We start from the raw sequence: 22,800 nt of genomic DNA, 5'->3' as shown, positions 1-22,800 counted from the left end.
ACTCCGCGAATAGAAGACGCGAAAAGGAAGCATGTCTGCCGAGGTATTAGGGTAAGGGGATTAGGGTAAGGGTGTCGAGAGGATAAGGGTATTTTCGGACATTCACCAAGCGTATCTGGTGAATGTCGACATTCACCGGTGAATGTCGACATTCACCAGATTTCGGTCTTTCACCGTAACATACATACATACATACATACATACATACATACATACATACATACATACATATATACATACATACATATATATATTCGTTTTTGAATGTTCCAAATTTCCATTTGAATCACTGGACACACAAACGGGACACCCAAAAATGCACAACCTGTAAAGTGACTTGCAACCCTCCCCTTGAGTGGCTGCCTAATCAGAACAACATTCTCTCAGGAGTTTCTTGCCTCCCGGAGAAACAAATCTAAACTAAATTTGTTTTCCTTCACCTGTCTCTAAATTCAAAATCCATGAAAGACCAAAGGGACACATCAGAGCGGTCTTGACGCCAACCTCGGTTTCGCCCCCACCCCAATCCTTCCCACCCGCGCGAATCTAAAACTGTGCTAATTTTGCAAAAGGGGGGATGCTTCTGTGGAAAAACTGCTGTCTAGCTGTCCCCAAAGCATCCCCTTAGAACTTGCTCTGATGAAAAACAAAAGTAAAATTAGAAAAGGAGAGGTGGGCTATTAAGCAAGTTACGGGGGAGGGGGGACTAGGGGGGGGGTAGCTTTTAAACTCTGCGAGGTATTCCGGTTTCAAGGCCTGCTCTTTGTTGTGAGTGGGCCATTATATTGTCCTGCAAACAACTCTTCGAAACAGCCTTCAGCTGCCCCCCCCCGCCCCCATCGGCAAAGCATCTGGTCTGCAGGAGACCTCTGAGCGTCTTATGCTAATAGCATCTGGTCCTTGTCTTTTGACGTCCCCCCCCTCCTTCCATCTGTTTATCTGGTCCACCTGTTGCCCCATGTTTAGATTTGCAAAGACCCCCGTTCAGAAGGGACACAGATTTCATCTTGTTCACACCAAACACAGGATTCCCCGTCTCTCTCCAAAGCGCTTAAGCAGCCCCTGCTCCCTCTTGCTATGGCCAGAATTCTCAAACCGCCATTCGTGCTTGAATGAGAAAGGCGCGGCGAGAAGACAACGAAATAGTCGGATCGGGCTCTACAATTGTGCCCGAAGGTGAGCGGTGTGGCCAGTAATCAAACAATAAGAGGGACTCCCAAGTTCGCGGGAAGCTATTACTGCGGTCGGGGAGTAACTAGTTGTCTGGATAGCCGGTGGCGTACGTTAGAGAGGCCGCCAGACTAGGCTTACCACGGAATGGCCTCCAGTGATCTGGCGACCGTTCAGAAGCTCCGTTGGAATTTTGGCAGGCTTAAAGAAATTTAGAAGTTGCCAATACTTTTTAGTTGTCTGGTTGAAAACTCCATCCGATAATTGTTCCAACTCACGTCTATTAACCTGGAGAAGAGTTGAGATACGTCTCTTTGGGCTTAGACTGAGTTAAGAACTGGATCCAGTCAAGCCAAGGAGACGTGTCCAAACAATTCAAACTCAGTCTCGGGGCTAATATGCAGAAGTTATAACCCATACATGGAGTCACCAAGCAGTACACAGGAGAACTGCAAAGATCCCTGTTCAGAAGGGACACAGATTTCATCTTGTTCACACTGAACCAAACATGGGATTCCCCCGTCTCTCTCCAAAGCCCTTAAGAACTTCCCTCGTGGGGAAAAAGGCTGCTTGAGCTCTTGGTGACAATGCCCTTTTTCACCCTTTGTGAAAACAGAAGTCAAGAAGGAAGACCTAGATTTCATTCCCACTGAACCAAAGTTCCCATCTCTCACCAAAGCCCAGGAGAACTTCTCTCATGGAAAAATTGGAGCTCCTGGAGACAATGCCCTTTTACACCCTCTGTGAAAACAGAAGTCAAGACGGAACACCTAAATTTCGTTCACGTTGAACCAAAGGTCCCATCTCTCACCAAAGTCCATGAGAACTTCCCTCATGGAAAAATTGAAGCTCCTGAAGACAATGCCCCCTTTCACCCTCTCTAAAAACAAAAGTCCAGAAGGAACACCCATCCTTCCCCATCTCCATCCCAAGCAAAAGAAGAAGAAGAGATGCTCCCTTACCTTCTTTTTGGAGTGAGCGTGCTCTTCTTCTCTGGAGGCTTTGCTGTTTTTCCCACCTCTTGAAAGTTTGGGCTCCCCAGATTGCTTAATGGTGATTTTGATCTCTGGAGGGCAGATATAGTTCTCTAGGCTTTTGGGGGGCTTCTTGGCCCTCTTGGTGGTCTGGATTTTCAACTTCAAGCTTCCCTCGGTGAAGTTGGCTTCCTTGATGGAGAATTCTTGTTCCTCCAGACCATCGCCAGCTACCCACTTTTCGCTGTCGGCGTTGGAAATCGAATCCACATCCCTCCTGGAGCACAACTCATCCTCTTCCTCAATTTCCATACGATGGTGATCCCCGCTCCCCGAGATCCCTTTCGCAGAGCTGGACGTAGAGAGCAGGATCTCCCCAGATCCTGCAAGGGCAGAAGGAGCTTTGGCAGAAGGAATAGTAGATGCCAAGAAGTCCGTCTCACTTCCTCTCGGCCGGGAAGGGCCTAAATTTTCCCTGGGCTCCATAGCAATCCCCCAGTCTCTGAAAAGTTTATGGGGGGGGAGAGCAGAGGAGACCGAGCTGAAGACAAGGGGATCCTTCCCCCCAAGAAGAGAAGGCAAGATTCCACTTGGCTTTTCTTAGAGGTCGAAAGGTGGGACCACAGGAAGGAAGTCAAAAACTCTCAGATCTGAAACTGATGGGAACAAAAAAAGGGAGATGAGAAACTCATAATTTTCAGGGTGGATTCAACCAATGTCATTGTACATATATGTGGTGCACTGACAATAAAGAATTATTATTATGTTGCTGTCGATACACATTTTAGTTACAGGAAGTCCTCACCTTATGATCACAACTGATCCCAAAAGGTAAGGCGGTAAGGAGGAAGTTGTTAAGTGAGTTTTGCACATTTCACAAGGATTTTTTTTTTTTTTTTGCCACAGCTTTAAGCGAATCACTGCGATTGTTAACTGGATCATTCTATTCCATTCTACCTGTTCAGTTTGGGCTAATAGTAATAGCACTTAGACTTATATGCCACTTATATACCGCTTCATAGTGCTTTACAGTCTTCTCTAAACGGTTTACAGAATCAGCCTATTGCCCCCAACCATCTGGGTCCTCATTTTATCCGTCTCGGAAGGATGGAAGGCTGAGTCAACCTTGAGCCTGGGGAGAATCGAATTGCCAAACTTCTGGCATCTGTCAGTAGCCTACAATACTCCATTCTAACCACTGCGCCACCACGGCTCCTCAACTACTCAACTATGGAGATCAACCCATCATAGTAACCATTGAGGCTCTCACTTTTGCAACTGAGGTCATGGATAATCACCAGGTCTGAGAAGAAAATAGAACAGCAATGGATATCTCAGAGTGAGAACAACCACTCGTTCAATGATCGTTCAAAGTCACGACGGTTTTGAATGAGTGGTACCTATGACCAAATCTCGAAGTTCTGGCTGTCTCAGCATCCGTCATCATCAGATTCATGGACATTTGATTGCCATTGGTGCTTTCCCACATTTCCCAAAAGCAGTCAATGGGGAAGCCAGCAGGGAAGGTTGCAAGTTGCTCTAGGAAGTTGCTCCCACTCCTGCTGTTTGTCTGTGGGTTTTTTGTCCTGAGGAGCCTGGCTATGAAATACAAGCTCCTGGTGGCCACAGCAACCACCTGCATACCATAAATGAATGTTCTCTTGCCATCTAGAGTAATCACTCCAAGCCCAGCCTTGCTTGTGCTGTGTGGCAGCTTCAGAGCAACCATGACTCCCCATTGAATTCCTGCTGGCTTCCCCAATGACTTTATTGGAAGTCAACAGGAAGTCATGGAGAGGTCCACACTTAACAATCCATGATCCTCACTTAACAACAACAACAACAAGAAGAATTTCCAACATGGCCATAGCTAAATAATTTAGTCCTGTGACATCACACCATACAACCACACTGTTTAATGAAGATTACGGACCCAATTTCCATTTCCATCTGCGGGACCTACCTGTTTCGACTAGCCGGCCTGGCATAACTCTACAACTTCTCCACCCCTTGGTCATTTTTTAACTATTAATTTTAGTTTTTAAATTTTTAATGTTATTGGGGTTTTAACTTTTTCTAAGCACTGTAATTTATTTATTTATTTTTACCTCCTCTATATGATACTGTTTTGATTGTTGCTTTTGTACGTCGCCCCGAGTCCCTGTGGGGAGAGGGGGCGACTAATAAGTTCAAATATTTATTTATTTATTTATTTTAACTTAATAAATAAATAAATAAATTGTTAACTAAAAACTACCTATAACTGGGAAAAGTTTTCTACCATCATCTACCTTTAAAAAGTGATCCTTTTCTATTGCTGGATAAGACACAGATGTAACCTGAGTTTGCAGACACGCAAGAGCTTTTACCTGAAATAGCCGAAACAGTTAAATTCAAATTAATAATTAACAGAAGGCAAAGGTGGGACTGCTTGAAAAAATATGAAATTATTTTGTGTGGTTGGGCTGTTCTAGGTTTCCGTACGTTCCCCTTGCATATGGGAAACAGGTTTGGGAGAAGGTCTCATAGGGACTTCATCCAAAAGAAATTTAAAACCAATTACACTGCTTCTGGTGATTTACACCCCATGGGCCATCCAGTGAGGCTAGCAATGACTTATCTCATTACACCAGGGGTCAGCAACCTGTGGCTTTGGAGCCACATGTGGCTCTTTTATCCCTCTTCTGTGGCTCCGTCGCCAATCAGCACCACAATTTTGAGAGGAGCTTTCGGTTGGGGTGGGTGGAAAGCAGAGCACGCCAGGAGGAGACTCTATGGCAAGGGGCGGGTTTTCCGGTCAGCTCCACAATCGGTTAGAACAGGTAGAGGAAAAAAAGGATGCCACACTATGAGGAGACTCTATAGTGGGGAAACCGGACTCCGGTTAGGATCACAGTGACTCTTTGTTTTAAGGTTGCCGACCCTTGCATTACACAAACCTGGCCCATTCCATCCAAGTTTAGTTACAACATAGGAACTACTCATTAGAGTACTGTTTCTCAACCTTGTTATCTTGAAGATTGTACAGACTTCAACTCCCGGAATTCCCCAGCCAACCACTGCACTAGAGTTACATCCCAAACACAGCGGATAAAATTACAAATGCTTTTTTAAGTCGTACATCATAATCTGCAAATCACGAGGGCACACTCAAACAGCCTTCCTAACAGAAATAGAATCAAGATCTCATGATGTATACCACTTTATAATGCCTTGGTAAGAATATATCTTTATGACGGTCATAGACCAGCAAAATGCCCTTGGTTAAGGCCACACTTGGAATACGGCATCCAGTTTTGGTCGCCACGATGTAGAAAAGATGTGGAGACTTTAGAAAGAGTGCAGAGAAGAGCAACAAAGATGATTGGGGGACTGGAGGCTAAAACATATGAAGAACGGTTGCAGGAACTGGGTATGTCTAGTTTAATGAAAAGAAGGACTAGGGGAGACATGATAGCAGTCATCCAGTATTTGAGGGGCCGCTCCAAAGAAGTGGGGGTCAAGCTATTTCCAAAGAACCACAAGGCAGGACAAAAAGCAATGGATAGAAACTAATCAAGGAGAGAAACAACCTGGAAATAACGAGAAATTTCCTGACAGAACAATTAACCCGTGGAACAACTTGCCTCCAGAACTTGTGAATGCTCCATTATTGGAGGTTTTTAAGAAGAGATTGGACAGCCATTTGTCCAGAACGGTATAAGGTCCTCTGCTTGGGCAAGGGGTTGGACTAGAAGACCTCCAAGGACTCTTCCAACTGTATTATTTTTCAACCAAGAAAAGCTCAACAACTCTACTCAGCAGTGTAAAGAAGATGGCTCCTTCTTGGGCAAGCCGAACGAAACTGTCAAAATGAAAGGGCGAGTCCCAAATTTCTCCCACGCTCACACACCAACGCAGCTTAACAACTGTTAGCAATTCGCTTAACCACTGCAGTGACTCACTTAACCACGGTGGCAATGGGGCATACCGCATGTAACAACTTCCTTGCTGAGCTAAGCAACAGAAATTATGGGGCTCCATTGGGGTTAAGTTGAGGGCGATCTGTATTTGCCCGTGGGAATACCATTGTCAAAGGCGATTTCATCGAGGGCCACATCAGGATTGTGTTCGAACTCAGAGGGCCGGGGATGGGCGTGGCCAGCTCAACATCACTCATGTCGGGGGCACCTGTGGTGGCCAACTGCTAAGGCACGACTTCCCTCAGACCCTCCCCTCAGTCTCCTTATAACCAACCTACTTACTTAGTTCCTTCCTTCCTTCTCTTCTTTTCCCTTCCCTCTTCATTCTCCTTTCTTCTTCCTTCCCCTCTTTCCTTATTTCTCCTTCCTTGCTCTCTTCCCATCTTCCCTTCTTTGTCTTTCCTCTTTCCCTTTCCTGTCCCTTCTTACATGCTCAAATGCAAAAGGGGAAACATTTATCCTTTAATTTTGCTTTCACTTTGTTTCGGTTGCTCTGCCAATGAAAACGGAGCTCTGTTTTTTCTGGCAGAGGGCTTTGCAGTCGGCCATCACGGCCAAAAATGGGGCACGGGGCAGAGGGGGGGGGGGGAAATGTGGTGCCACAAGCTCCGTTTTTTCTGGTAGAAGCACCGCAGGGAGGTCCTTTGCGGTTTCCAGGCCGGCCTGCAGGCCAGATTTAAGCACTTATTTTGACACCCCACATCCAGGTACGCCCTGCCCTTCCTAGCACCCCTGGAAGAAAGTCCCCGCTTCTTTGGGCAAGCTGCTTGAGTTGATCTCCTGAGTTGATCTCCTGAGTGGAGCCATATGCATCCTGCCCGTAATTCAAAGGTGGCATTCAGCCGGTTCAGATCGGTTCGCCTGAACCGGTAGTGGAAATTGCAGGGTGGGCCACTCCGGCTCTATGCCGTCCTATTTACCGTATTTTTCAGAGTATGAGACGCACCTTGTTTCCCTCCAAAAAGAGGGAGAAAATCTGGGTGCATCTTATACACTGAATACAGCATTTTTGGCCTACCGAAAAACCCCGCTCCCTTTGCAAAAATGGACATGCAGAGGGTTTGGGAGGCTTGCAAAGTGCTCCTGGGGGCTACGGAGGGCAAACATGAGGAAGAAATGGGCCACTTTTGCTCGTTCCCCCTCCCCAGGAGCACACTGCAAGCCTCCCAAAGCTCTGCATGCCCCCCCCTTTTTTTTTTCCAAAAAATGAGTTGTGCAGAGGGTTTGGGAGACCTACAGAGTGCAAAAACTTTTTTTAAAAATTTACCTCTTCAAAATCATGGTGCATCTTACATTCCGGTGCATCTTATCATCCCAAAAATATGGTAGGTACCATATTTGCACGCATCAAGTTTGCACGCATGCGTGCAAGCCATGCACGTGAGCAAAGAGCATGCCTGGACAGACGTGCACATACCTTGACACACGTACACTCCCATTTGCGAACCGGTAAGGAAAGTGAGTGAATACCACCCCTGCCGTAACTCCTACAACCTTCTCAGATGTCTTCATTTAGCTCTTTTCCCCCCGTTAGATTATGAGCCTCTGCGAGAGGGCCTCCTCAGACGCTCATCCCTTCGATTGCGTGAACAGCCTTATCAGCATCATTCTCTTACTGTACAAACGTCCTTCTGGGCCAATTAGCGTGACTCACCCAGGAGTAGTGAAGAGCCCTGAGAGGCCGCTTCGTGGAAGCCATTTCCAGGGAGGTAGCAGCTTTCATGTGCTGCCAGCCAAACAGCAGAAAACGGGTGGCACCTCCAAGGCTAATTAGTGTACTGTGGGAAACAAATCTACTCATCTCTAAGGTGCCACCAGATAGCTTCCTGGATTTGACGCAGGTCAAATGCCAACTTTTCTTCAGCCTTTGGTTACGAAGAAAAGATCGGAAAAGCTAGGGGGAAACTTCAGGGTAAGTACTCTAGAAATGGATGAAAGGCACATCGAGGTAGAAATCAGATTCTGTGGTCAATGTAGGGTAGATCTAAGTAGGGTGGATTTGATTTAAATCAAGTTGATTTACATCGCTAGTAAAAAGGCTTGATTTAAATCAACTCGATTTAAATCCAAATTTTTAAAGAGCAACTGTCTTCTCTGTCCCGCAGCGGCTCCTCCTCTGACCCTCTGTTGACTCACCGATAGTCCCAATGTTGCAGCCTCATGCTACATAAGTAAGCTCTATTTCGTGCTGAATAAACTAAATTATTAATGTATCTTAAACAGAAAACTATCTTTAGATAAGATTTTTACTCCAAACGCATTTTAATTAAAAAAATGATTTAAATAAAAAAAAATCTGACTTAAATTTTAAAAATCTGATAGATCATTGATTTTTTATCCACCCTGGATCTACCATATTTTTCAGAGTATAAGACGCACCGGAGTATAAGACGCAGCAAAATTTTGAAGAGGCAAATTAAAAAAAAAGTTTTGGCACTCTGCAGCCCCAAAAACAACACATTTTTTGTGAAAACGGGCCCTTTTTTGCAAAAAAAAAAAAAAAGGACATACATAGCCTGTAAGAGGCTTGTAGAGTGCTCCTGGGGGCTGGGGGGAAGCAGGAATGAGCAAAAATGACCCATTTTCACTCAATTCTGCCCTCCCCAGCCCCCAGGAGCACTCTGGAAGCCTCCTAAAGGCAATGCACGGCCATTTTTGCAAAGGCGGCGGGGTTTTGGGAGGCCAAAAATGCTGTATTCAGTGTATAAGACGCACCCAGATTTTCAGCCTCTTTTTGAGGGAAAAGGGTGCATCTCATACTCCAAAAAATACGGTAAGTCAAGGGTGTCAAATTCAAGGCCTGGGGGCCAGATCCAGCCCGCTAGGTGCTTAGACCTGGCCCGTGGTGCCACCCTGGAAACAGTGAAGGAGCAGCCCGCAGTGCTTCTGCCAGAGAAAACGGAGCTCATGGAGGCCCCACAAGGCCCCACATGGTCTCCGTCTTCTGCTGCGAAGGCCTCCTGCATCCATCTGCCAGCAAAAATGGAGCCTGGGGGTGGGGGTGGAATCCATTTAAAGTAAACCTTTTTTCTTCCTCCTGCTCCTCCCTCCCCCTCCTTCCTTCCTGGACATAACAAAACTGAACAAAATTGTGTTCACATATAATGCTAAGCCATAATATGGTTTGTTTGATTTGAACAGAATAACAAGTTAGCGGAGTTGGAAGGGGACATTGGAGGTCTTCTAATCCAACCCCCTGCTCAAAAAAGGAGACTCTATGCCGTTCTAGACAAAGGGTTCTCCAATCTCTCCTTAAAAATCTCCAGTAAATACAATACAATATAATACTAGCGGAGTTGGAAGGGGACATTGGAGGTCTTCTAATCCAACCCCCTGCTCAAAAAAGGAGACTCCAGTAAATGGAGCACCTACAACTTCTGAAGGCAAGTCGTTCCACTGATTAATTAGTTTCATTGTTTTCACTTTGGCAAATATAAATCACCAGGATATGACAGACTACATCCCAGAGTTCTGAAGGAGCTGGCAGTTTTTATTTCAGAACTACTGTAACCATAGTTTTCAAAAATCCTGGAGCACCAGGGAAGTAGCTGAGGATTGGAAAAGGGCTGATGTGATTCCCATCTTCAAAAATGGGAAGAAAAAAAACAACAGACACAGGAAACTACAGACCAATCAATCTAACTTCAATACCTGGGAAGATCCTGTAAAAGATAATTAAAAAAACAGATCTGCGAACAACTAGAAGAAAATAAAGTTATAACTAGTAGCCAGCATAGGTTTGTTAAAAACAGAGCGTGCCAAACCAATCTTATTTCATTCGTTGATAAAGTGACTAAATTAGACCAGCGAAATGCTGTGGACATAGCATACTTAGATTTCAGTAAGGCATTTGACAAAGTAGACCGTAAACTACTTCTTGGTAAACTAGAAAAATATGGAATAGACGATATGATCACCAGATGGATTTGTAGCTACTCAACGGGTAGTCCTTAATGGTACCACATCCACATGGAGAGAAGTAAGCAGTGGAACAAGTTGCCTCCAGAAGTTGGGGGTGCTCTAACACTGGAGGCTTTTAACAAAGGACTCGACAACCATTTGTCTGAAAAGGTATAGGGCAGGGGTGTCCAAACTTGGGAACTTTAAGACTTGTGGACTTCAACTCCCAGAATTCCCCAGTCGGGGAATTCTGGGAGTTGAAGTCCACAAGTCTTAAAGTTCCCAAGTTTGGACACCCCTGGTATAGGGTCTCCTACGTGAGCCAGGATTTGGACTAGGACAGGGGTCAGCAACCTTAAATAGTCAAAGAGCCACAAAGGTCCTAACCGGAAGAGCCCTGTTCAATTCCGAAGCCGACCAGAAGTCTAGTTTCCCCACCATATTGTCTCCTCCTAGTGCGGCGTCCTTTTTCCTCTACCTGTCCTAACCGAAAGCCCTGTCAATTGTGGAGCTGACCAGAAAACCCGCCCCTTGCCATAGAGTCTCCTTTTGACGCACCCTACTTCCCCCTCCCGCAAACCGGAAGGTTCTCTCAAAACTGTGGTGCCAAATGGCAACAGGGAGCCACAGCAGAGGGAGGAAAGAGCCACAAGTGGCTCCAGAGCTGCAGTTTGCTGACCCCTGGACTAGGAGACCTCCAAGGTCCCTTCCAACTCTGTTATTATGAACAACCTGTACATCCTGTGACTACACCTTTAACATCATCACACCTGCCTACTTCAGGTCCTTAGGAAGGACTTGACAGGTGGACAAAAATGCCCAATCCTACCTAACCATCTGGCTGTGTGACCCACACTAATTTATTAAAGTTGTACGGCGGCTGACTCTCAATATCTCTGGGCAATTCAGAACAATTTTACCCATCACTTTGCAACACCAGTTGAGTTTCTCACAAATAATGGGGCAAATGTAATAGTAGAAGTCAATAAAATTCTTTATTGGCCAAGTTTGATTGGACAATAAAGGAACTTGTCTCCGGTGCATAAGCTCTCAGTGTACGTTCAAGCAACAAATCATGATCCTAATCATCGTAAAATACATTCATCGTAAATCATAATATTCAACACTTAGTGATAGTCAGTCATAGGATGAAACATAGATACCCAAAGAGAGGAATTCCTAAAATAAAATATATGGATATAAAGAAAGGGGAAAACGTGATCTACAAATAGTCCTCGACTTACAACAGTTCATTTAGTGACCGTTCAAAGTTATAACAACAGTGAAAAAGTGACCTATGGATGGTTTTTCACACATAGGACCGCTGCAGCATTCCCATGGTCACATGATCAAACTTCGGACCCTTGGCAACTGACTCATATTTATCATAGTTGGAGTATCTCTCGGAGTCACAGGATCCTGTTTTGCAACCTTCTGGCAAGCAAAGTCAACGGGGAAAGCCAGATTCACTTAACAATTGTTATCAGTTGAACAACTGCAACGATTCCCTTAACAACACAGGCAAGAAAAGTCGTCAAATGGACAAAGCTCACTTAACAAACGTTTCCCTTAGCAGCATAAACTTTGAGCTCAATTGTGGTTGTTAAATCGAGGACTACCTGTATTTCTATTATCATGTCCTCGACAATCCTAAAAGGGTCCCCCCTCCCTTTTTCCAGCAAATTATTCGGGGCACAAACATTACCTTTCTTTCCAACGAATGTAAGAAACGTTAAGCAAGGCAACCACAGATCTTCAAATCACCAACGGTACTTGGATTCCAACTCCCAGAGCGAAGTCATTCCGCTTTCACACTTTTATACCATAGCAACCTTTTGGGTGTGTGTTGCCTAAGTATGCACATACACATTAATACACGAATGCTCATATTCAAATATATGCCTGCGTGCACACACATTCTTGGACAGCAAAGTTGACTAACAATCAAGTGCTGCAGCACATGACATCAGACATATCACTGGAAGGCAAAAGCCACAAAACTGCATCTTACTTATTTTGGCCCATGTCATGCAGGAGGATTGACTGGAGTGATGGCCTAGAGGTGGAGCTCTCGCCTCCCAATCAGGAGGCTAGGAGTTCGATGCTAGGCAGAGGCATATATTTCTCTTTCTGGGCTCACTGAGAATATAACTGCCGAACAAAACTCTGCATCGGCGACATGAAGGGCATCTGGCCATGAAAACACTCTGCTAGCTCCATTCAATTGCCACTCCACTCCGCAAGGGATTATGGGGTCGTTAAATGACGATGATGCAGGAGGATTGACTGGAGAAAGCAACTATTCTTGGAAGAGTTAGTGGCAAAAAGAAACCAGGCCACCAAAGAACATGATGGGTGGACACCATCAAAGCTGACACCAGCCAGATCATAGCACAACTCAAAGAAACAGTGCAAGATTGGAAGATGTGGAGAGAGACCTGTCCTAAACAACCTCCAAGAGCTGGACACAATTGAATGGATGTATCATCATCATCATCATACATCTTTTCCCATCAACCTCAACCTACCATAATGCGGTAACATAGAGAACTTAAGCACTCTGACCCTAATTGCCACCTTCAAACTATCTCCTCAACTTCTCAACCATTTTGGAAAGACCTGTAGGAGCCTCCATTGACCACAGACATCATTTGCTAGAGAAGCCAACGTTATGGGCACTGGCTTCCGCATTAAGAAAACTCTATGGCCTCTCAACCTTAAGCAAAGTAGACCATCTCCTCAACCGACTTCTTCCTTGAAGGAACCAATCTACCAAACACAACTAGAGAAGCCAGGATGTAGGTGCTCTCGCTTCTCCATGAGGTCTCCATGGTTGTGGGTTTTTGCAGCCATGGGATCGTTGACAAGTTGACAGCAAGTGTGATTTTTAATAAGCCAATGTGAGGAGCATCAAAGAACATAGGAGGTTGTGAAGACAAGAGGGTGGGATGTGAAGTCGAATAAGATGCATTCAGGGAGGATTTAGGACACGGCTGTCAAACTCCCGGCCCGCGGGCCAGATGCGTCACATCCTGGCCACACCCACACCCGGTTTAGCGAAGGGGAGGAAGTCCCAATATATCATGGGATGACACCGTGAGGACACGACTTTTGACACTCTCGATTTAGGAAATTTCTCTACCAGATCAAGAGGAAAGCAGGACTACTCACTTACAAACTAGATCAGGGGTCACCAACCTTTCGGACCTCAGGGACCACAAAATTCATAATTTTAAATTCCACAGACCACTAATATGATCTGCCTAATGACCTAACCCATCCCAGGGTCCATCGTTTGCGGACCCCTGATTTACTGCAATATAAAAACTGCAAATATTTTTTTCTGCGGACCACCAAAATTTTCTCTCGGACCCCCAGTGGTCCACAGACCACCAGTAGTTGACCGCTGAACTAGGTCATAAAATGGGATTTACTTGAGATGATATCTAAAAAACAAGAGACAATATATTCGGCATCCTAACCCCTTATTTATTTCACCATCTCAATATCTTTCCTTAACGGCTGCAAAATCTTGGTTGTATCTCTCAATGCCATGTAACTTTGGTTCTAATGTTGACTTATCTCCGTCCATTAGTCCTCCCTACTTGGTGCAACATCATTATTGATTCAATTAGATCCAAACAGGATAACTTAAGGAAATATCCATCTATGTCCTCTTCTTTGATATTCTTCATCTAAGACTATGGTTATTATCCTATGGCAGCTTTCTTCAACCCAGAAATGGACTTTAGCAATGGCTTCAGTGGCTGAGGAACATGACTGCTGTGGCCAGCCAGCAAAGCTGGTAGCAGAGTTGGACAGTGAGGAGGTTGGGGAGGAACATGGGCGAGTCCTGGAGGCTGGGGAAGGCTCAGACGAGGACTCTGCATCGGAGGCAGAGATGGGGCCAGAGCCATATGCCAGTGATCAGCTGCCTTCGGAGCTAGATAGCAGTGAGGCAGAGGAATAGCTCGAACCTGTTCCCAGTGTGCGCATGCGCAGAGCTGCCAGAAGAAAAGAACAGCTCAGAAATCAGGGTCGACTTGGGAGTAAAGCCACAGGTGGAAGGTGAAGGCCCCTCCCATAGGAAATAAAAGAGGAGCAAAAGGGAGTGGGCTTTTGCAGGAAACAATTCGTTCGTTCGGTCGTTAGATTCGTTTCAGGAGTGTGAAGATCTGTCTGTGAATCTCAGAGACTTTGTGCAAAGTCTTTCCTTGCACAGCACCTCCTTTAGAAAAAATGTACATGGCCACTTTCCAATCTAGATAAGGTCTGTGGTCATAAATTCACCTTTGAAAGACTGTTTGCCAGGCCTTTGCTGAATGTGAATGAGAGGAATTCACGTTCGTTTAATAAAAGGGGTTTTATCGGGACCAGGAATCTGCTTCGTGCTTTTTGGGGAAGCCTAGTTCAGAACAATGACAGTTGAAATCTAACACACTGCGAAGCCACCACGTTAGTGAAACGTGAGCTCCAAGTGTCACCCATAAATTATGAACATTACTATTTAATATTAAGGATTAAAAATAATAAGGTCAGTCTTCCCCAACCCAGGAGAGGATACCCACAGTCTGGGAATTTGAAGAGTTGAAGTCCAATAATAAATGAGCACCCAAGGCTGGATCTAGTCATTCAGAATATTAAATTGCAATATTCTGAATTCATGAACGGAATCCATTCATCAGAAAGACCCTTATTAGAAATTCCAAGAATTGAACGCGTGTGTTTTTAACAGGACGTTGATCAACTGCAGCAAAACCGGAGAAAGGACTGGAAACCAACTCCTAGGAGGAACTGGGAAAAGTCCTAGTTAGTTTAGCTCGTAGAAGAAAACCCAAATGTGCATTTTCAAAGCTTTTTTCAAAAGGCAGCTGGACTTCCTTGAGTTTTTTTTTCCTTGAAAATGTTTCACTTCTCGTTCAAGAAGTTGAAGAAATCAGAACAGAAGAAGTTTCTTAGATGAGAAGCAAAACATTTTCGAGGGGAAAAACAAGCAAAGTCCATTCATTTCACAACTGTGTTAACTCACTTAGCAACTGCAGTGATACACTCAACAATGGTGGCAAGGAAGGTTGCAAAATGTGGCAAAAAAAAAAAACCACTTAACAACTGTTCTGGTTTGCAATGGAAATTTGAGTGCTTTATTTAATCCATCAGTTAAAATAGGAAGGGCCCAGAGGACATTGCAACCTTCAAACCTGGATGAACAAACCATAACTGCTTTGTTTACGAAACAGATGATGGCCAAAGAAATATTGTTGATACGATGAACAAGAGTTTCTTACAGTCAACAGTTGCTTCCAAAAGCCAGGCTGAACCACAAATTATCCCACTCCTAGTTAACTTTATCTATCACGCTCTTCAAAGTTTCTCCACGGAAACTCTAAAATTGGATTTTTCCAGGACATTGGAGGGTTTTTCACATTCAGAAGCCAGAGTCTCCTAAATCAGATGCTTGTTATTGGCTGGAGTTATGCTCTAACCATCTACTAAAGGAAAGGTAAAGGTTCCCCTCGCACATGCGTGCTAGTCGCTCCTGACTCTAGGGGGCAGTCCTCATCTCCGTTTCAAAACCCAAGAGCCAGCGCTGTCCAAAGACATCTCCATGGTCATGTGGCCGGCCTGACTAGATGCCGAAGGCGCACAGAATGCTTTTACCTTCCCACCAAAGGTGGTTCCTATTTTTCTACTTGCATTTTTACATGCTTTCAAACTGCTAGGTTGGCAGAAGCTGGGACAAGTAATAATAATAATAATAATAATAATAATAATAATAATAATAATAATAATAATAATAATAATAATAATAATGATAATGATAATAATAATAATAATAATAATAAAAATTATTTCTTAGCCGCATCCTCTCCCGAAGGACTCGGGGCGGCGTACAATAAAACACATAAAAAACAATATGGACAATACACACACAGAATAAACGAACACGCGTACATGGAGGAGGTATGAAGATAAGAAAAGACAGTTAAAACATAGTTTAAAATCCCCTAATAAAAGTCTAAAAGTCACAAAAATTTAAAAACCCGTCAGGAGCAGTGTGAACGAACTATGGTTGAGCCAGGCCAGCTACTTGAAATAGGTGCGTCTTGAGCTTTATCCGGAAGGCGCGGAGGTCAGAGGTAGTCCTAATATCCGGGGGAAGGTCATTCCACAGGGCTGGGCCCGCAACAGAGAAGGCTCTACTCCTAGACGCCGCCCCCCGACATTGTCTGGTGGACGGCACCTGGAGGAGTCCCTCTCTGTGCGAGCGAATTGGTCGCAGGGATGTATGGGGCAGGATACGATCCCGCAAGTAGCGGGAGCTCACTCCATTACGCGGCGAACTGCCAAACTGCTGACCTTTCCGATCGACAATCTCAGCGTCTTAGCCACTGAGCCCCCGCATCCCTTTTACTAGACCATGTCCCATCTACTAAACGCCACTAAATTCAGAATACAGAGTAAGAGAGTTAGAAGGAACCTTGGGAGGTCTTCTAGTCCAACATTCTATCATTCTAGACAATTGGCTATCCAACCTCTTCTTAAAAACCTCCGGTGATCGAGCCCCACAGCAACTGGGGTGATTCCCATGTGCCCTTCAACTGAAGACGGTGCCTATTTCTCACTGAAATAAATCAGTAACCCTCCTTTCCCAAATTATAACCATTTAGCGTCCAATCTGGATGAGTCATTGGGACCAGAGGTTTAGTCTCCCATGTTTTCGGACTCGTGCTGGAGCCCATCCTCAGCTTCTGAAAGCTTGGAAGACTGAATCTCTGGTCCAAGTGACCGACCCAGATTTGATTTTGCAATATTATCCTGGGAGATATTTATTTGCTTTCATTCGTATAACAGCTTAGGAAAGCATGCACAATACAAGGTAGCTCTCTGTGTGTGCATGTACAGGTAGTCCTCGACTTACAACAGTTCCTTTAGTGCCCATCTGAGGTTACAACAGCAATGATGTATGAATGTTTTTCACACTTGCAATTGTTGTAGCATTCCCATGGTCACAAAATTCAGACCACCAACTCGTATTACGATGATTGCAAAGTCCAGGGGTCACTTGATCACCTTTGGCGACCTTCTGACAAGCAAAGTAACCTGGGAAACTGGGTTCACGTCACTACACCGTAACTAACTTAACCGCTGCAGGGAAACAACTTAACAACCGGGGCAAGGAAGGTTGTAAAATCAGGCAAAGCTCACTTAACCAATGTCTCGCATAGCAATGGAAATGTTGAGCTCAAGGCTGGCTGTAAGGCGAGGATTGCCTGTACCGAAACGGTGAACAAGAGGACAAAACAATTTTAGGGTGCATCCAAATAGATATTACCTCCTTAGCGGAAGACTTGCTATCCATTCTGATCATCGAAGGAAAGCCGAGAAAGTAAGCACACACAGACACAGGTCCTCTTCCAACTCCATCCTCCCGGGCTACAAAACCTTCCAGATGTTTCAATTACATCTGCAATTCTCAAACCAGCTTTTCACTACTCCGAAACCCTCTTCCACAAACGCTTTGGCTCCCAACACACAAAAGGTGGCTTACAGAAATAGAATAAAATAAACAAATACCAAGCCAGAGATGTCCATAAGGTCATCTCTACTAGGTTCCTTATAATGAAGATGCCCCTAAAGGTGGCTAGCTCTGAGGTTGTTCTTGACCACATACACACCCTTGGAATATCCGCGGGTCAACATGGAAAGCATCAAGTTACTTTCCCTCTCCCCCCCCACCCCCCCACCCCAGGAAGACGGCTAAGAAGCCTCATCATTTCACTGCCTAGGAAAGTCTTTTCAAACTCCACAGATGTACATATAAGGCAAGGCCTGGAGGGTTTCACCACCACCACCACACACACAAACACACAATGCCCCTTCGCCTGTTGTCTCCACTCCTTGCAACACTCGTCCATTCCTGCTTCACGTCTTGCAGTTAAATGAAAACACCTTCCCTGTTCGACATTAAAAAAAAAAAATGGGGACAGATACTGAATAGCAGAGAATTGAATAGAATTATTGTTTCCCATATTCTTTTTTTTAATTCGTTTGTAGCAATGATGGGGAACCTTTTCCGCACCGAGTGCCACAAAGGTCTTGTGGAAATGTCACACATGCGCGCACACACCAGGAATGGTGGGTTCCAGCAGGCACTACTGCAGGTTTGCTTGTGTGGGCACTTTGTGCATGCACGCTTGATGCACGCATGCACAGGGCAACTAAAATTGTTCTGCGTATCTGCAGAAACCGAAAAACAAGATGGCGGTGCTGATGGCGCCACCAGGGGGGACTGGTTCGGGAGTCTGTCAGGCCTGGATCACTGCCGGTTCCAACAACCCAAGCCACCAAACCATTACCGGTTCAGCCGGACCAGTCCAAACTGGTAAGAATCCACCACTGGCCCACACACTTGTCAAGGCTGCACTCCAGAAAAGCTGAACTTCCAGTTCTAGTGCACATACGCACCCAACGATCAGCTGGCCAGAACGCATGCGCAGGCCGGTTTTGGCACTGCCGCACATGTGAAGGACAGCTTATCGTTGCGTGTGCTAATGCACGCAAGAAATCTAGAAGACAAACAGGCATGGCCCCGCATGCCGAGCAACATGGCTTCGCATGCCACTTGGGCCCACATGCCATAGGTTTGCTATCACGGGTTTATAGTATCAAATACAGAAGTACAAAAACAAATAGAAGGAAAAACAGGAAAGGGGAAGGGGAAGGGAAAAGTGCAGAAAAGAATGGAAAAAGAACAGAAAATGTGTTGACTTACGACTCTCTTTGGCGCAGTAAAATAAGATAGTAACATCAAACCTCAACTTTTTACTTATACATAGTCGTATAGACTAGCCATTTCTATATCAACAAGCCAAAATCAAAGTTTCATTTCCACCCCCCACCTCGAGCACAAAGTCCAGAAATGGTTTCCAAGTAGAAAGAAACAAAACTATATAGATACGTACGTACGTACGTACGTACGTACGCCTACCAAACATCTGGAAACCAGCTCTAGCCAACAAACGAACACCACCCAGGCCGTTACAATACAAAACCACAATGCACCAATCAGCACCGATCTACCAATCATGATACAACCACACAACCAATCATTCCACTTACTGAAACAAAGCCAGCACCCCATCCCCTCCCACCAAGATATACAGAAAGACGGCAGCTCCGTTCCCATTTTAAGCCCAAGCCTGAAGATAGCAAGTGAGATCTTGCCGAAACGTTGCCAAGACAATCTCAATCCTACACGGGAAAAGACCCGAATACAACTCCATCAGATTCTGCAGCCATTATTCATCCATGATGGGAATGGAAGTGTCCTTTCACTTTTGTGCATGAAATAATTTTGCTGCCGTCAACGTAGACAATATCAATGTTGAGAATGGAATAGGATTCTTCGTTGGCCAAGTGTGACTGGACACACAAGGAAACTTGTCTCTGGTGCACAAGCTTTGCGTAACCCGTGTTTTATTTTGAGCAATACTCAGCTCACCGCTCTCAAAGACACGAAATGGGTAAAACAGAGCTAAGATCCATTCCGCCCAGTCCAAATTCTCAAGCTCGTGTTCAGGAAAAACAGGGAGTTTTTTTTCCCAGCAATGTGGAGGGGCTCATTCTGCTGCATTCTCCATGTGCGATGGGACCCACAGGGAAAGTTCCTACATGTGGCTGCAAAAATCCAGGAGTTCCTGAAGGGGGGTGGACCACATGATCTCCTCTATGGCTGCCTCCATCTCTAGCATGTTGTGAGTCTACCCAAGATCCACACCTGGAATACGGCATCCAATTTTGGACAACACATTGCAAAAAGAGATGTTGAGACTTTGGAAGAAGAGCAGAGAAGGATGCAACTAGGAGGATGGAACACCAGGAAACAAAAACTTAGGAAGAAGAGTTGCAGGATTTGGATATGAATAGTCTAGACCAGGGGTGTCCAAACTTGGGAACTTTAAGACTTGTGGACTTCAACTCCCAGAATTCCCCAGCCAGCCATGCTGGCTGGGGAATTCTGGGAGTTGAAGTCCACAAGTCTTAAAGTTCCCAAGTTTGGACACCCCTGGTCTAGAACATTGATGGCTAACCTTTTGGTGCTGAGTGCCCAAAGTGCGTACTCATAACTGCAAAATGCAATGCGAGTGCCCCCCATGCATGCATGCATGCGCGCCCCCCTCGCCCATATTTGACTACCAGGTTGGTGCAGGAGGCTTTCCAGGCCCAAATCAGGGCGTGTGGGCGCAAATGCATGCGCAGAACCCACCCAAATGCACTGCAAGCACCCCTGAACATGTGCTCTGCCCACTGCGCATGCACTCTTGCATCACTCACATGCTCCCACATATGCGGGGCAGAGCTCCGAAGACCAGCTGGCCGACGGGAGGCTCGTGTGCTTCTGCGGTGGAGCTGGGCTGGAGTGACGGCTGGCGTGCCCGCAGAGAGGGCAATGCGTGCCACCGGTGGCACTGGAGCCATAGGTTCGCCATCACGGGTCTAGAGCAGTGATGGATAACCTTGGGTGCGCCCGCTATCGTGTGCATTTGCATGCCCACATTCACAATGCAATGCACCCGCTCCCCCGCACATGCATGGGTGACACATACACCCCTTCTCGGTCTCCTGCACCATGGCGGGGCGGGGCATTTTCACTCTCCTCCGGAGGCTTTCCTCAAGCCACTGGGAGGGTGAAACTGGCAGACGGTTGCAAAAGTACTTCCAGTAGGCCTTTTTTTCACCCTCCTTGCTTTCCTTGAGCCTCCAGGAGGGCGATAACGGCCTCCCCCAGAATCCGGAGGCCCTCCCTGAAGTGGTGGTGGGGCTTCCCCCTCCCGTGCTCCCCCTACTTGTGTGTACATCTCCCAAATGCACAGCAGAGACCCAAAAATCAGGTGGCTGGTGGGAGGTGCGCACATATGCGTGGTGGAGCTGAACTGTGCAACGGCTCGTGTGCCCGCAGAGTGGGCTCCGGATGCCACCTGTTCACCTTTACGGGTCTAGAGAAAAGAAGGACTAGGGATGACATGATAGCAGCATTCCAGTATTCGAGGGGTTGCCACAAAGAAGAGGAAGTCAACCTATTCTCCAAAGCACCAGAACGCAGGACGAGAAACAACAGATGGAAACTAATCAAGGAGAGAAGCAACCTGGAACTGAGGAGAAACTTCCTAACACTGAGGACAATTAACCTGTGGAACAGCTTGCCTCCAGAAGTTGTGGGTGCTCCAACACTGGAAGCTTTTAAAAAGAGGCTGGAGAACCATTTGTCTGGAATGGGATAGGGCCTCCTGCTTGAGCAGGGGGTTGGACTAGAAGACCTCCACGGTCCCTTCCAACTCTATTTTGAACAAACCTCAAACTGTTAGGAATGGAGAGAGAACATCTGCCTCCATCCTTGTGTGTTTTCTGCTGACAAGTTCTCCGTTACCTGTTTGTTTATTTTTATTGTTTTGTTTATTAAATTTATTGGCTGCCCATCTTAGCACATGTGATACTGTATCTGCTGTGCGCTGCTTACAATGTGAAAAAGATAAAGCTATATAAATAAAACACTGAAGGCAGAACAAGAAGCAATGGATGGAAATCAATCAAGGTGAGAAGCAGCCTGGAATTAAGGAGAAACTTCCTAACAGCAAGCATAATTAACCTGTGGAACAACTTGCCTCCAGAAGTTGTGGGTGCTCCATTACTGGAGGTTTTTAAGAAGAGATTAGACAACCATTTTGTCTGAAATGGCATAGGGTCTCCTGCTTGAGTAGGGGGTTGGGGTGGACTAGAAGACCTCCAGATTCCCTTCCAACTCTGTTATTCTGTTACTGCAAAAATACAAAAGCTAAAAGATGGAAGGGACAAAGTTATTCTGGAAGACAAGCCTGGCTCCCTCCCTTCTCTTGAAGGATGGAGTCTAGCTGGTTTGAAGACACCATAAACACATCCCTACACACACACACAACCTCTGTGCGGTTTCTCTTGGAAGGAGAAAGAGACACACCAAGGATGAACCTTGCCCCGATGTGGGAGAACTTCCAACAGAGGATGTGACCTGGTCAACCCAGATCTCTACCCTCTTACTCACCCCACCTTTCTGATTCCCACCAGCCCTTCCTCAAACTCTTCACACCGCTCAACTCTGCCCCTCGACGTACAGCCCCAGAGAAATCCCCTACGCATTAGACCACACGGTAGTAACATGACACAACAGGATTTCCCAGCTGCTCTACGTAGAGTTTCTCTTTGCTCTTGTGGTGTTGTGGGTGAGATGGTGTTAATTTCTGCACAGGGGCGGAGGCAGGAGGGACACGTTTCCAGAAGATGTTACTTTTCGCAACTCTCCCAAAATAATAATTTTTTTTTAAAAAAAAATAAACCCGCATGGTTTTGGGGTTGATGGGGTAAATTTCCCGGCCATTTGTGTGGGTGGGTGTATTTTGCCTGAGTCCCTAAAACAGGAAGAGTTACCACCAGAAGCACGTCAAGACAACAAGCCTGCACTGTGTACAAGAAGCAGCATGGCCACAACAAAAATCGTTCGTACAGCCAGGGGCAGGAAAATAAAATAAAACAAAATCACACATGCGCCAACCTTTAAAGGAATCTTTCTTGTCCTTCAACACAACACAACACATCCTTCCTTCCAGCTACATATTTGAACCCCCCTCCCATCCCGAATATCTCTGGCTCGAGTCAAAAAAAAAAGAGCAAGCCCCCCCAAACCCAAGTGCGAGATTTGCATTTCAATCGAACCCGTTATCCCCCCCCCATGAAAATTGTGCAGTCTTTTCCATCAAAACATC

General features: G+C 45.6%; 1 protein-coding gene across 1 annotated transcript in view; it reads right to left on the bottom strand.

Annotated features, from left to right (window-relative positions):
• Positions 1-1,940: 1,940 nt before the first annotated feature.
• Positions 1,941-22,800, bottom strand: part of SETBP1 (SET binding protein 1) — a gene marked incomplete at its 3' end in the record, with an annotated part of 24,008 nt that continues 3,148 nt past the window's right edge. The window contains 3 exon segments of the mRNA XM_081940417.1: positions 1,941-2,050; positions 2,133-2,135; positions 2,138-2,800. Coding sequence (XP_081796543.1) covers positions 1,941-2,050; positions 2,133-2,135; positions 2,138-2,630 — 606 coding nt within the window. The 5' untranslated portion in view covers positions 2,631-2,800.

Source organism: Natrix helvetica, assembly GCF_964273705.1.
Source record: "Natrix helvetica genome assembly, chromosome: 2".
NCBI classification, from domain to species: Eukaryota; Metazoa; Chordata; class Lepidosauria; order Squamata; family Natricidae; genus Natrix; species Natrix helvetica.
Note: the sequence above shows the minus strand (reverse complement) of the source record. Positions and strands in the feature narration are given on the sequence as shown.